Source organism: Schistocerca nitens, chromosome 12 (assembly GCF_023898315.1).
Source record: "Schistocerca nitens isolate TAMUIC-IGC-003100 chromosome 12, iqSchNite1.1, whole genome shotgun sequence".
Taxonomy (NCBI): Eukaryota; Metazoa; Arthropoda; class Insecta; order Orthoptera; family Acrididae; genus Schistocerca; species Schistocerca nitens.
The window spans coordinates 143,026,746-143,041,751 of record NC_064625.1 but is presented as its reverse complement, the minus strand read 5'-3'; the positions used below and the strand labels follow the sequence as shown (position 1 = coordinate 143,041,751).

Genomic DNA, 15,006 nt, shown 5'->3' with positions numbered 1-15,006 from the left:
CGTATGTTATACATTCTCTGACACCCAGTGAGCGCTCATTTTCTGAGCACTCTGCTGTAATTGTCATAGCCATTGTGAGCATTATAGCTTGCAATCCCCATCTGTGCCTCGACCTGCAGGAACTACCATCTTTCATGAATCAGACTGTAGGTTGTTAAGATGTTCAGTGATTTATTATACAGTATATCTATCTAGTGTATAACAACAACTGTCTATGGCCTTGCTTTTAGTTGTGTAAGTGTCCACTTTCTTTTGGTTATTTGTATAATTTTATTAATTTGGTTGTTTCAAGACATGTATGCACTTGTGTGTAGTTAGACAACTATCATTTTTTAAATTATTCTGTTTAATATTGTTTTTAAAGTAATAATGTAGTTGTCAGGTCAGTCAAAACTACTAATAGCAGAACAAACATACTGGTTGTAAATTTAATTATTAAATGTAAAGGAGTTACAGTAAATGTGAAACTAACTTATACTGGATGTGCGGTAATCTATAAAACTTTAATACATGATTAACATTCCTCAAAATAATGTCCTCTGCCACCTACACATTTTTCACCAATGATTGTGCCTCTCAAGTTCAGGGAAAAGTCTACTGGAGCCAAGTTAGGATTGTAGGAGTTGGGGCAGTGCTGCCAAATTGTGCCAGGTGGCAGAGACGTGGATGGGAATTCGGCCGTGGTGTAATTGCTACTTTCATCTGTGGAACACATCGATATAGCTGTAAGTGTCTGGTGTCATCTGCATGACTGGTGTTTGAAAGATCATGAACAAGATCATCTTGTCTCTTTTACTGCTTGATGTCCATGTACAGCAATGTCTTCCTGGGGCTCCTTTAATGGCTTTGGTCACTCAAACAGATATAACAAAGCATGTGTACCTGAAGGCTTGCTGAATCATTTGCTAGATGTCAGCATGACTTTTTGTCAAGAGTAATACAGAATCAAATGGCATGCTACTGGAGTAATAACTCCACCACACATTGTGACATTTGCACTATAGCTAGACATGGGGAAATAGCTGTTCTGACTCTTCAAAAGTTGAGAGTGGGCTGAGCAAGACAGTGTTTGAAAGACCAACTCCCAACTTGTCCATACGCAATGGGTTCAGTAAGAGTAATGGAAAAAATTAATTGTATAACTTTTCATTCACACCTTGTATAATACCATCAGAATTGCCATGAGTATGTTATTCAATTGCTTTCTGTTACTTTTTTTCATACACTGTATGATGAGTCAGCTTCCTGACATGAGCTTCCCAATATAACAATTTTTAATGTTACTTCTCTGCTAATTTATGATGCTCAGTCAGTATCTGCTTACTGTACTAAGTTGGTGCATTAGTTTGTAGAATATTTGTTTGGTATGTAAGTTATGCAGTTGCTATGGGTTTATTTATTGAATGCCATTTTTATTTGTATTCACTCTTGCTCTTTGAGTTTATATATTGTTAGTTTGTCATTTGGAGATACTGAGTGGATCTGTGGAATAAAAGAAAGGGCCAATTAGAGAAATCTGAACATTTCCAGTATATGCTTCTGGTCAAATTCAGTAGAAGTGTGACACCAGCAGAGGCAGCCAGAAACATTTGCACCGTCAGAAAGAGCACAGCAAAAAAAGGTGGATTGTTTTGACTCTCCACATTAAGGAAAAACCTTAGAGATTTGATCATTGTTTAAACACATTAATCCGCAGCAATTCAATTCAGTATAGTTGAGAACTGGCAAATGTGATCAACTGTGATCATTTCACCATCGTCTGAGATTTGCACGAAATGGGAAAATTTCGAAAGTCGGGCATATGGCTTTTCCACACTGTAAGCCAAAATCAGCGAGTGGGCATAGATGCATTATGCTTGCTCATCATCAATCAGTTTGGGAAGAACACTGATTGCGCCTATTCTGTGCTTTTGACAGAAATAATACCATTGCCAATGAGAAACAGTTATGTTGGAAAAAATTCTTCGTGAGCTTTTACTGTGTAACTTATAGTTCATTATATGGGACACAAAATGTTGTTTAGTATTTTCTCATATACTTCGCACAATAGTTCATTACATTTTCAACAAAGCAAATGTTAATTTTAAACATTTTATTCTTAGTACATGAATGTTGTGAGATTATTTGTTAATATATAGGATCTGTTTAGTTGTTATTAGCATTAAATATTCATGAAGAATGGTAATGTACCAGTTTTCTCTACTTACTTTTTAATCATAATCTTGTTGCTGAATTTCATCCATTTAGTTATAGGTTATGTTGTATTGGGTTCTTTTGTATCCAGAACACTTCCTGTGACAAACTTTTAACTATTTATGTGAAATGCAAGCATGAATAAGGATCAGTTATCATCGTCATATTTTGGCGCTTTGTGTCTGATGAAACCACAGATCCAGACGAGGTTACTTGCCTGTGTAAGAACACCTCTGTAGGCATTACATAATAAGTCACTGTTTATAGAAAATCAATGGTGTACAGAGTCCATCCTTGTGTACATGGGTGTTCATACCCAGTTAATTCTGCTGTTGCTGCCCACAGACACTATTACACATTTTGAGGGCAGCAGGTGTGACAAAGTGTTCCAAAATGCCGCCACGAAGCAGAGGAGCTGGCTTTGATTAGTGATCTTGCTGTATTTACTTAGCATATTCAGGAATTACAACAGCACTGAGCCTACAGATGAGCATGTGTCACAACCAGAGGGGCGCCCGAGCAGTAACTATAGGAGTGACTGCACTACCACAGCTGAGGCAACTGTGATACAAACAGAGGGGCTACCACAGTAGCACACAGCCGAGGGGCGGCCGCCGCGCCACCAGCCGAGGGGCGGCCGCCGCGCCACCAGCCGAGGGGCGGCCGCCGCGCCACCAGCCGAGGGGCGGCCGCCGCGCCACCAGCCGAGGGGCGGCCGCCGCGCCACCAGCCGAGGGGCGGCCGCCGCGCCACCAGCCGAGGGGCGGCCGCCGCGCCACCAGCCGAGGGGCGGCCGCCGCGCCACCAGCCGAGGGGCGGCCGCCGCGCCACCAGCCGAGGGGCGGCCGCCGCGCCACCAGCCGAGGGGCGGCCGCCGCGCCACCAGCCGAGGGGCGGCCGCCGCGCCACCAGCCGAGGGGCGGCCGCCGCGCCACCAGCCGAGGGGCGGCCGCCGCGCCACCAGCCGAGGGGCGGCCGCCGCGCCACCAGCCGAGGGGCGGCCGCCGCGCCACCAGCCGAGGGGCGGCCGCCGCGCCACCAGCCGAGGGGCGGCCGCCGCGCCACCAGCCGAGGGGCGGCCGCCGCGCCACCAGCCGAGGGGCGGCCGCCGCGCCACCAGCCGAGGGGCGGCCGCCGCGCCACCAGCCGAGGGGCGGCCGCCGCGCCACCAGCCGAGGGGCGGCCGCCGCGCCACCAGCCGAGGGGCGGCCGCCGCGCCACCAGCCGAGGGGCGGCCGCCGCGCCACCAGCCGAGGGGCGGCCGCCGCGCCACCAGCCGAGGGGCGGCCGCCGCGCCACCAGCCGAGGGGCGGCCGCCGCGCCACCAGCCGAGGGGCGGCCGCCGCGCCACCAGCCGAGGGGCGGCCGCCGCGCCACCAGCCGAGGGGCGGCCGCCGCGCCACCAGCCGAGGGGCGGCCGCCGCGCCACCAGCCGAGGGGCGGCCGCCGCGCCACCAGCCGAGGGGCGGCCGCCGCGCCACCAGCCGAGGTTCTTAGATCTGCTGCACTGTTCAAAATGGTAACTTTGGGATGGCTGTTGTGGATTACTGTTGCTCTGATATTGCAGAGTGGTAATATAGAACCCTGAGTCTGAAGATTACTAGCACCACACTAGCACACGTATTGCATACATAATTGGACTAATACTTAGCAATACTGTTGCAGTGGATTTTTGTGTATCATCTGTCTGCCCATGGAGCTGAGGAATGAATCATAGATGAGTTGTTTTGTGAGCCTTAGACTTCTAGAGAACAGCTGATAAGTGATACAGTTTGATCATTCAGTACTCCAATGGCAGTTGTCACCTGTGTGGATCAATCATGCGAGTGTAATCAATTTATCTGTGGTTACTACTGAGTACAATGTGATAGCCATCTGTTGTGCAACAGAAAGCATTTCTTTACACATTGGCAGTTTCACGCATGGATATCTAGTGATATTCTGAAGCTGAACCGAATGTACACTAGTGCTCATAGTGACCACCAGAAACCTTTGACAATAACCGAAGAAACTGGTCTCTCAGCAGCTACAGAGAAAAAAAGGGAGAACAGAGCAGTGGCATCATGTGATATTATAAAAACAGGGAAAATGTTTAAGTGATTTGTTCGTGTGAATTGTGATCAAGGCCATTACTGATGCACTGATGGAACTCTATGCAAAGGAACTCTAATTACTTGATGCTGATTGTCCTAATGGATTCCCATGCTAAAAAGTATTGTTTCCTTTCCAAGTTACCTAGTGTTATCGAGCAGGCACCACTTCAATTTTTTAACATATTTGCTGTCTTGTTATACAGTAAAAGTTGTGTTGTCCACTGCATCCAGTGAAACTGAAAGAAAATATCTATGGTTATGTTTATGGTTGGCACGTAATGTTTGATGTGATCCGTTTCTACAGCAGTGTTTGTGCTGGTAAGGTTCCAGTTTACCTGGATCCCCTTGGATTGTTCTGTTGGAATTGTGCAGTTCATTTGCTGGATTGTGACTGTATGTCAGAGATGAAATTTAATGTTGATACACCATAATATTTAAATTTTTCCAAGATTTCATGAAGCTTCATGTTTTGCTCTGAATTTCATAATACTGTCAAATTGCAAATATTTCTTGTGGTATTAGTTTTGGGCCATTTACTTGAAGTACACTCAAAATGTCCTTATTCAAGCTACTTATCTTCAGACGTGTTTTGTGTGTTCTAAATCTGGCAGCGCACCTTCTGTCATGACTTGTAATCACAAATTAGGTACTAGTCAACAGTCTAGGTTTACAAAGACAACAGGAAGACCTCTGTAAAAGTTCTAACAGTTAAAACTGTTTTTCAATAATTTATTTTAATGCAAAAAATGGCATATTCTTTTCTGAAGGACATCATCTTTCCACCATTGACTGTAATGTTTTATTTTGCAATACACGGTTGCAATTGTGGCACTTAACCCATTGCTATGGGCTAAAAACAGTGTCAATCGAAAAATTCAGTTTGACTGTGGATCCCAAGAGCTAGAAGTTATTCACTGTATGTTCCTTTAAGCATTTATATAAAACTACCACTGTACTTTCTTTATCTGGAGTAATAATGAGTTCTCAGTTGTTTGACCTGTTGTACAGCGTAACTTTTTTAGTCTTGCTCACAAATCTTGATGTGGTGAAATACCTGCACAGGCATTGCTCTCTTCCTCACTAAATGTGGTTTTCACAGATAAGTAGTATGTGAGGTTAATCCCCACCAATTTCACACAGTATTTGCACTCTCTTTAACGATTACACTGTCAATAAGATGTAAAACACTACCCTTGTCCTTCAGTGTGCTCTGGATCATCAGAGTGTTATAGAATACATAAACATGCAACTACAATGATTTATCTCTATATACTCTGTCATACTATAATCACATTGAACTATGTATGTGACTTGTATTTATTTTAGTAACTCTCTCCTTAATGTTTGTACTCCATATTGGATAACTCCGTGGTTTTGACTACTAAAGAGTTGATGCCTGTTATTCCTTTATGTTGTTTTCCATGTTTTTCCTTTCCTTACTTGATACACATTACTTTTTTATTAAATACTATTTTTATGTTTAAAATACCATATTTTCCTGTATGAAAACTGTAATGCATGCCTTTTTAACACACTGAATTTATTGAACATAATTGTAAGTAGTTCCCAGTTCATCACTTATTTTTTTCATTACTATTTTTTGTATTCTGTTAAAATGTGTTGAGCTATGTACTTGAAGACCTAATAGAGAGCTAAATAAAATATTGTTAAACATTTAAAAATGTGCGTTTTTTCTACCCAGCAAATACACTGAGGCGACAAGTCACGGGATAGCAATAGGCACATATACAGATATGGCAGTGGTATCGTGTACACTAGGTGTAAAAGAGCAGTGCATTGACAGAACCATCATTTGTACTCAGGTGATTAATCTGAAAAAGTTCACAAAGTGATTATGGTGGCATGATAGGAATTAACAGAATTCGATCACAGAATGGAAGTTGGAGCTAGGTACATGGCACATTCCATTTAAAAAATCATTAGGAATTTCAATATTCTGAGATCCACATTGTCAAGACTTTGTCAAGAATACCAGATTTCTGGCATTACCTCTCACCATGGATAATGCAGTGGCCAATGTCTCAAGAGTAGCACAATTTGTGTAGAGTTGTCAGTGTTAACAGACAAGCAACACTACGTGAAATAACCAGAGAAACTGTGGAACGTATGACGAACTTACCTGTTAGGACTGTGTGATGAAATTTGGTGTTAATGGGCTATGGCAGCAGACAATCAACGGGAGTTCCTACGGTAAAAGCACAACGTGCCTGCAGTACATCTCCTGGGCTAGTGACCGTATCAGTTTGACTCTAGATTTGAAAACTATGGCCTGGTCCGTTGAATACCAGTTTCAGTTAGTTCGAGCTGATGGTAGGGTTTGAGTGTGGTGCAGACCACAGGAAGCCACGACCCGAGCTGTCGACAAGACACTACGCAAGTTGGCGGTAGCTCGTACTGGTGTCGGCTGCATTTACCTGAAATGGACTGTGACCTCTGGTTTGATTCATCCTATCATTAACTGGAAATGGTTACGTGTGGCTACTTGGAGATCATTTGCAACCATTCAGGGACTAAAGTTCCCAAACAATGATGGAATTTCTCTGGATGAAAATGCACGATGACACGCTTACAGTTGTTGACCATTGGTTTAAAGAACAGTGTAGAACATTTAAGCAGATGATTTGGCCACCCATCAAACATTTATGGCGCATAATCAAGAGTTGAGTTCGTGCAAAAAATCCTTCATCAGCAACATTTCTACAATTACGGATGGCCATGGAGGCAGCAAGGCTCAGTATTTCCTCAGGGGACTTCCACTGACTTTTTTAGTCCATGCCACATCAAGCTGCTGCATTACACAGGGCAAAAGGAGGTCTCGCGTTATATTGAGAGGTATCCCGTGACTTTTGTCACGCCAGTGTATAGTTCAGCTAGATGCAGTAAACCCCCTCCCTTTTCCCTCCAGTAGGCCTTCATCACCAAACCGAGGAAACGTTCATCAGCACTGAGGTACTCATTTAAACTGTGAAAACTGTTGGAAGTAGGCTGTTCGAATCTGTATTTCTATTCTGCACTCAGAGGGAATAATGATTTTAACTGGTGTGCAAATAATTAAATTATTGTGGGAAATCAACAAGTTGTCATAAAGATGATTAGTGTAATGCTGGAAGCACCTAGGCTAAATACTCATGCCCTTGAGCAGTGGAAGTAATTGGATATTTCTACAGTTCTGGATATTTTAAATTAAATGAATAAAGTTGGCAATGTTCTGAGGTTCATATTCTGAGAGTGCACTGAGTTCAACTCTTGTGGTTACATTCTTTCTGTGGTTAGTTGTTAGTTGCCAGCAGATAAAGTGAAGAAATATTTAATATTATTATTTTTTCCAGGGTCTAATGCTTAGGCCTGGAATAAAAGGATGACAGTGGAAAATATCTGCACACTATGTCGCAGAATATTATTTAGCATGCAACACTGCCCGCCTAATTACTACTTCAGAAAGTCCAATATGAGTAAAACAGACCACTGTCAAGGGGGGGGGGGGGGGGTAGAGAGAGAGAGAGAGAGAGAGAGAGAGAGAGAGAGAGTGTGTGTGTGTGTGTGTGTTTGTTTTATTTCGCTTTTGATTTTACATTCAGTATGAAACAGAGGTAAGTTATACTTTGTGTGTTGCACACAAATTGAAATGTATTCCTGCTACAAATTCATGACTCAATTGAGCTGTTAAAAATTACTGCAGACGTGTAGAGACAGACAGTCAACAGGAAACGAGAAGTGCATGGTGCCACCTAGGAACAGGTAAATGTGTTTTCCTTTTTTACAATTGTTGGTCTTGAGGAGGGAAGGTACACTCCTGGAAATTGAAATAAGAACACCGTGAATTCATTGTCCCAGGAAGGGGAAACTTTATTGACACATTCCTGGGGTCAGATACATCACATGATCACACTGACAGAACCACAGGCACATAGACACAGGCAACAGAGCATGCACAATGTCGGCACTAGTACAGTGTATATCCACCTTTCGCAGCAATGCAGGCTGCTATTCTCCCATCGAGACAATCGTAGAGATGCTGGATGTAGTCCTGTGGAACGGCTTGCCATGCCATTTCCACCTGGCGCCTCAGTTGGACCAGCGTTCGTGCTGGACGTGCAGACCGCGTGAGACGACGCTTCATCCAGTCCCAAACATGCTCAATGGGGGACAGATTCGGAGATCTTGCTGGCCAGGGTAGTTGACTTACACCTTCTAGAGCACGTTGGGTGGCACGGGATACATGCGGACGTGCATTGTCCTGTTGGATCAGCAAGTTCCCTTGCCGGTCTAGGAATGGTAGAACGATGGGTTCGATGACGGTTTGGATGTACCGTGCACTATTCAGTGTCCCCTCGACGATCACCAGTGGTGTACGGCCAGTGTAGGAGATCGCTCCCCACACCATGATGCCGGGTGTTGGCCCTGTGTGCCCCGGTCGTATGCAGTCCTGATTGTGGCGCTCACCTGCACGGCGCCAAACACGCATACGACCATCATTGGCACCAAGGCAGAAGCGACTCTCATCGCTGAAGACGACACGTCTCCATTCGTCCCTCCATTCACGCCTGTCGCGACACCACTGGAGGCGGGCTGCACGATGTTGGGGCGTGAGCGGAAGACGGCCTAACGGTGTGCGGGACCGTAGCCCAGCTTCATGGAGACGGTTGCGAATGGTCCTCGCCGATACCCCAGGAGCAACATGTCCCTAATTTGCTGGGAAGTGGCGGTGCGGTCCCCTACGGCACTGCGTAGGATCCTACGGTCTTGGCGTGCATCCGTGCGTCGCTGCGGTCCGGTCCCAGGTCGACGGGCACGTGCACCTTCCGCCGACCACTGGCGACAACATCGATGTACTGTGGAGACCTCACGCCCCACGTGTTGAGCAATTCGGCGGTACGTCCACCCGGCCTCCCGCATGCCCACTATACGCCCTCGCTCAAAGTCCGTCAACTGCACATACGGTTCACGTCCACGCTGTCGCGGCATGCTACCAGTGTTAAAGACTGCGATGGAGCTCCGTATGCCACGGCAAACTGGCTGACACTGACGGCGGCGGTGCACAAATGCTGCGCAGCTAGCGCCATTCGACGGCCAACACCGCGGTTCCTGGTGTGTCCGCTGTGCCGTGCGTGTGATCATTGCTTGTACAGCCCTCTCGCAGTGTCCGGAGCAAGTATGGTGGTTCTGACACACCGGTGTCAATGTGTTCTTTTTTCCATTTCCAGGAGTGTATTAAGATATGACTGATATAATTATCACTTGCACCCCCCCTCCCCCCCCCCCGCCCCCGCCCACATTACCTGGCAGTATTCACTGTTCTGTAAGCAATTTGTGTTGTTCTGTATTAAATACTTATAGGTTAAGACACAGCACCTGTCCCATTCAAAAGAAAAGAGGGATTTCCAAGGGGGGTTAACCTCTTTGAAGTAGAAATTTAAGTTCATTTGTAATTACAAAGGCAGTTAAGAAGGCTGTAAGATGAGATAAGTATGTGCTTCCACATCACATCACATACCATGTAATAATGGATAAATACATGAGAACTCATTAATGTTTTGCTGGGCTCGATCAGGTCAAGACTTGATAATGCAACATCCTTTTAGCCTCAAATCTAACTATTTTGATTGGGAGCAACTGTGATTGAAGCATCTATTTTTAAATGATTGCTGGTAATGTAGTTTCCACTATTAATCAGTTGCCTGTTACAGAAGTTTTGATACAGAATGATTCTATCAAGGAGTCACTTGGGGAGAACTGTTCAAGAAGACTTTGCAGTGAATACTAGCATTTGATCTATCAGTTGATAACAGATGAACAACAGTCATTTGGCCTATAGTGTATTATACTGAAAATAACTAGACTATCTTGATTTCTTTGTGTATCTCATACTATGCTTCCGCTGCTGTCATACCGTCCATGTATTCCATAAACACACACGGAGGTAATGAAGTTTTGGTTACATTCGGAACTAAATCTCTTACTTTAAATTACCATCAATAACATGCAATTAACAAAAAAAAGTGTGACTGAGTTGAAAGAGTTCCTTCTGTGTATCACAATTAGTATTAAAATCAAATACCGATAGATTTACTGGAACAGAGGAAATCCTCACATTCATGTGGGCAAACATGTTAATTTACAGGGTGTTAATGTATGGTGCAGTCTGTCATCACACGGTTTGATTGGCCTATTCTTCCTTGAAGGTGAAGCAGTGTTCCTGCGCTGCAAACATCGGTTTTATCTGCCATCTGAGAGGTATTTGGAAATGAAAAATTTTGCCTACAATAAGATGGCACTCTGCCTCACTACTAAAGAGATGTCAGTGCCTGTTTGGATAAAAATCTACCTGGATGATGGATAGGTGTAAGAGGAGATGCTGAGTACCCACCACAGTACTCAGACCTTACACCTTACACCTGTTGACTTCTACCTATGGGGGACCTTGAAAATGAAGTTTGTCAACAGAAGCTAGCTACACTGACAAGCTATGAGAAACCATTGAGGCATCCTGTGTGGCTTTCACACCGATAACCCTGACAGCTCCATAGTCTGGTCAACAGTTCAGCACTATCGACATTGTCTGGCTGCTAATTGGGCTTACTTTGAATAGAACACACACAATAATCTACCCCCCCCCCTCCTCCTCCCAATGCAAGAATTGTAAGGGTACGCCAGTTTGTTCCATTAACATTAAATATCAAAGATAGTCTACATTTTTCTGGATCCCTGTGCTTGGTGTGATTAATGATGATTGGTGTCATGATAATGTCACAACCGAGTATTTGACTAGTCATGTATAACCCTTGTGGATAAATTTGTGTAATAATTGTTAGTAAAGTGTTGCATTGTATACGAAGGACATTCAGTACATAATGCAACACTTTTTTTCTCAGTCAGTTTTGGTTGAATAAATTCGGAATTTGTTGTCTGACATCGTGGAATATTCTCACTGCAGCCCCTATGCACTCATGATGGCCCCTTAGGTGGCGATGCTGTACATGGTCTTCAAAATGGCGTCTGTAATGGAGGTTCATTCCAAGCAAAGAGCTGTCACTTAGTTCCATGTGATGGAAAAGCAGAGCAGTGCCGATTTTCATAGGCGCTTGCAGAATGTCTGTCGAGGTCTGGCAGTGAACAAAAGCCTGGCGAGTCATTGGGCGAGGCGTCTGTTATTATCGTAACAAGACCTTAAAAACCTGTCTGATCTCCCTCGTGCCAACCGGCCACACACAGCTGTGACTCCTGCAATGTTGGAACATGTGAGCACTGTTATTCGAGGTGATCAATGGATCACAATCAAATACCTCGCTGCTCGACTGCACGTGTCTGATTGGTAGTGCTGACATACTCGTCCACCGGTTGGGGCAGTCAGTGGTGTGGTGGGTTCCTCTCCGCTTATCAGGAGATAATAGAGAGCAATGATGGACCATGCATGCAGAATGACTTGCACGTTACAAAACTGACCACGAGAATTTTTTGTCAAACATCGTCACAGACAATGAAACATGGACTCATCACTTCTTACTGGAAAGAAAACGGCAATCCGCGGAGTGTTGTGATACCACATCTCCTCCAAAGAAAATGTTCAAAGTTGCATCCTCGGCCAGTAAAATCGTGGCAAAGGTCTTCTGGTACGCTGAAGGATTTATTCTATTTGATGTCGTACCTCATCTGTATATTGAGCAAGCAGTAAAGGAAACGAATGAAAAATTCGGAGTAGGTATCAAAATCCATGGAGAAGAAATAAACACTTTGAGGTTCGCCGATGACATTGTAATTCTGTCAGAAACAGCAAAGGACTTGGAAGAGCAGTTGAACGGAATGGACAGTGTCTTGATAGGAGGATATAAGATGAACATCAAAAAAAGCAAAACGTGGATAATGGAATGTTGTCGAATTAAATCTGGCGATGCTGAGGGAATTAGGTTAGGAAATGAGACACTGAAAGTAGTAAAGGAGTTTTGCTATTTGGGGATCAAAATAACTCATGATGGTCGAAGTAGAGAGGATATAAAATGTAGACTGGCAATGGCAAGGAAAGCGTTTCTGAAGAAGAGGAATTTGTTAACATCGAGTATAGACTTAAGTGTCAGGAAGTCGTTTCTGAAAGTATTTGTATGGGAGTGAAACATGGATCATATATAGTTTGGACAAGATGAGAACAGAAGCTTTCGAAATGTGTTGCTAGAGAAGAATGCTGAAGATTAGATGGGTAGATCTCATACCTAATGAGGAGGTACTGAATAGGATTTGGGAGAAGAGGAGTTTGTAGCACAACTTGACTAGAAGAAGGGATCGGTTGGTAGGACATGTTCTGAGGCATCAAGGGATCACAAATTTAGTATTGGAGGACAGTGTGGAGGGTAAAAATCGTAGAGGGAGACCAAGAGATGAATACACTAAACAGATTCAGAAGGATTTAGGTTGCAGTAGGTACTGGGAGATGAAGAAGCTTGCACAGGATAGAGTTGCATGGAGAGCTGCATCAAACCAGTCTCAGGACTGAAGACCAGAACAACAACAACAACAACCTCATGGTGCAATAACCTGAAGTGTAGGGCAACTGTGCTACGCCCGGGAAACTGAAGTCAAGAGTTTCAGCGTGTTTGTTGCCACAAAAATGCAAACAAACTTCTCCTTCTTCATGACAATGCAAAGCTGCACACCCGAGACAAGCTCACAAAGCTTCATTGGACTGTTCTTCCTCATTCAGTGTACAGCGTGGACCTCACACCATCTGACTTCCATCTGTTTGACCCAATTAAGAATGGCCCCTACGGAAAACAGTACGTGGATGGTGAGGTTATTGATGCAGTGTTGACTCTGACATCGACCAGTAGAGTGGTACCACACAGCCATACACGACGTCTCAGTAAGGTGATGCAAGGCCACCACATTGAATTGAGATTATATTGAAAAATAGTATTTTGTGGAATAATATGCTGTACTGGAATCCTGACTAAAACCAACCTGCTTTCAGAAAAACACATTATTGCATTACTGACTGAATGCTCCTCGTGTGTAGTTTAGTGGAAGAATACAATATTAAATAAAGAAGATGTAACCATGCATACAAAGACACACATTCAGCTTGTCTCACAAACCTGTGTTTGTTCGTTCTGAAGAAGGCAGACATGTATGTGGAAATGTGTAGCATTACTTTTGCAAACGTTTAACGATTTGACGTAGCTGTCTGGGGTGGACTTTAAGTTCTCATACACTAAAACCATCAACATGTCTGCTCTGCAAACCCTCTTAAGGTTTGTTGTGGTAGGTATATAAAATTCAGTTTACACCCCACCCCCACCCACAATCTGAAAAAAAAAACGAGATAACCGAGGGTCCTGTGATCACAGTTAAAGCTCAATCACACTTACGTTGTCTTTGTGCTGCACCACCGTTAAATTCCAGCCAGCAAAATGCGTTCAGGTAACTGGGAATTAGACTGTGTTTATCTCTGTGTGTTACATAGAAAAGTGCCTATTTTACCGTGTTTATGTAACACTACACAGAATGTAATGATCGCATGGCATTGTTGGCTGGGAGGCCCCATGCAGGGAAGTTCTGCCGCTGTATTGCAAGTCCTTTCTAGTTGACGCCACTTCGGCGACTTGCGAGTCAATGCTGATGAAATGATGATGAAGAACACAACACCCAGTCATCACGAGGCAGAGAAAATACCTGATCCCGCCGGGAATGGAGCCCGTGCGCGGGAAGCGAGAATGCTACCGCAAGACCACCAGCTGCGGACCATTACACAGAACTCTTGTTACGAAAAGAAGTTTAAGAGAAACTTTACATGTGAGGAGCGCCGTCTCTTTAGGAGAATAAGGCGTAGCTATTTTTGACACCGCTCTAAAGGCGAGGAATGAACAAAAATGGTTCGTGTTGAAATGTAGTGCCTACACACACACACACACACACACACACACACACACACACACACACACACACACACACACAAATGCGGCGGACAGTAATCTTGGTCGCTACAACTTAGACCGAACTGTCACCAATAACTGTGTTAAATACGCCAGTTGCATATGCCCTTACTGCCATCAAGTGTCTGCTCAAGGGCGAAATAGCGTTATTTTGATAAGCAGGAAATTTCAACCTCTCTTTGATTTGACCTAATAACCACCAAACTTTTTATTTTAATCGCTCATCAAATCTCCTGATCCTGCAATCTTCGAAAGGATTTCCCCTTTTCAAAAGTATAGCAATATTGTTGCGGCGACAGTTTGGATGGTCAAGATTACATGGGTTTGATGAAAAGCAGTGGAAGGTTATAATTCATATCAAACTTTATTGGCAGACGTTCACCATGTTACATGGCCTCAATATAATCAACCTATATCTCGATCACCTTCTCCACAAAGATCGAAGGCGCCATACACAATCAGTGCATCCGTCTCTGTCGATGTCTTGCAAAGGACCGCTCTGTGGCACAGATGTTGTCTTCTCTTGTGTTGTAGCGTGTTCTACAAAGTTTACTTCATTTTGGCCAAAAGATCATAATTGCATGGACTCGTATCGGTTGAATATGGTGGATGTTTGAGCCCCTCCCGCCCCCACTGACACAGGAGCTCCTGCACGAGTTTCACCGTGTGGCATCGTACACCGCCGTGAAGGATGATGGGTTGCTGTGGCAGAAGGAAACATCGTTGTGTGCTGTGACCATGTGTCACTTCAGCCTTCATCCACGCACGCTGTTTGTGCT

The 15,006-nt window shown here is 44.4% G+C and overlaps 1 protein-coding gene across 1 annotated transcript; it reads left to right on the top strand.

Annotated features, from left to right (window-relative positions):
* The first annotated feature begins 1,102 nt into the window (after nt 1-1,102).
* On the top strand, nt 1,103-3,690 carry LOC126214969 (skin secretory protein xP2-like). The gene is made up of 2 exons (XM_049941603.1): nt 1,103-1,111; nt 2,770-3,690. The coding sequence occupies exons 1-2, from the start codon at nt 1,103-1,105 to the stop codon at nt 3,688-3,690; spliced, it is 930 nt and encodes a 309-aa protein (XP_049797560.1).
* Nucleotides 3,691-15,006: the final 11,316 nt, after the last annotated feature.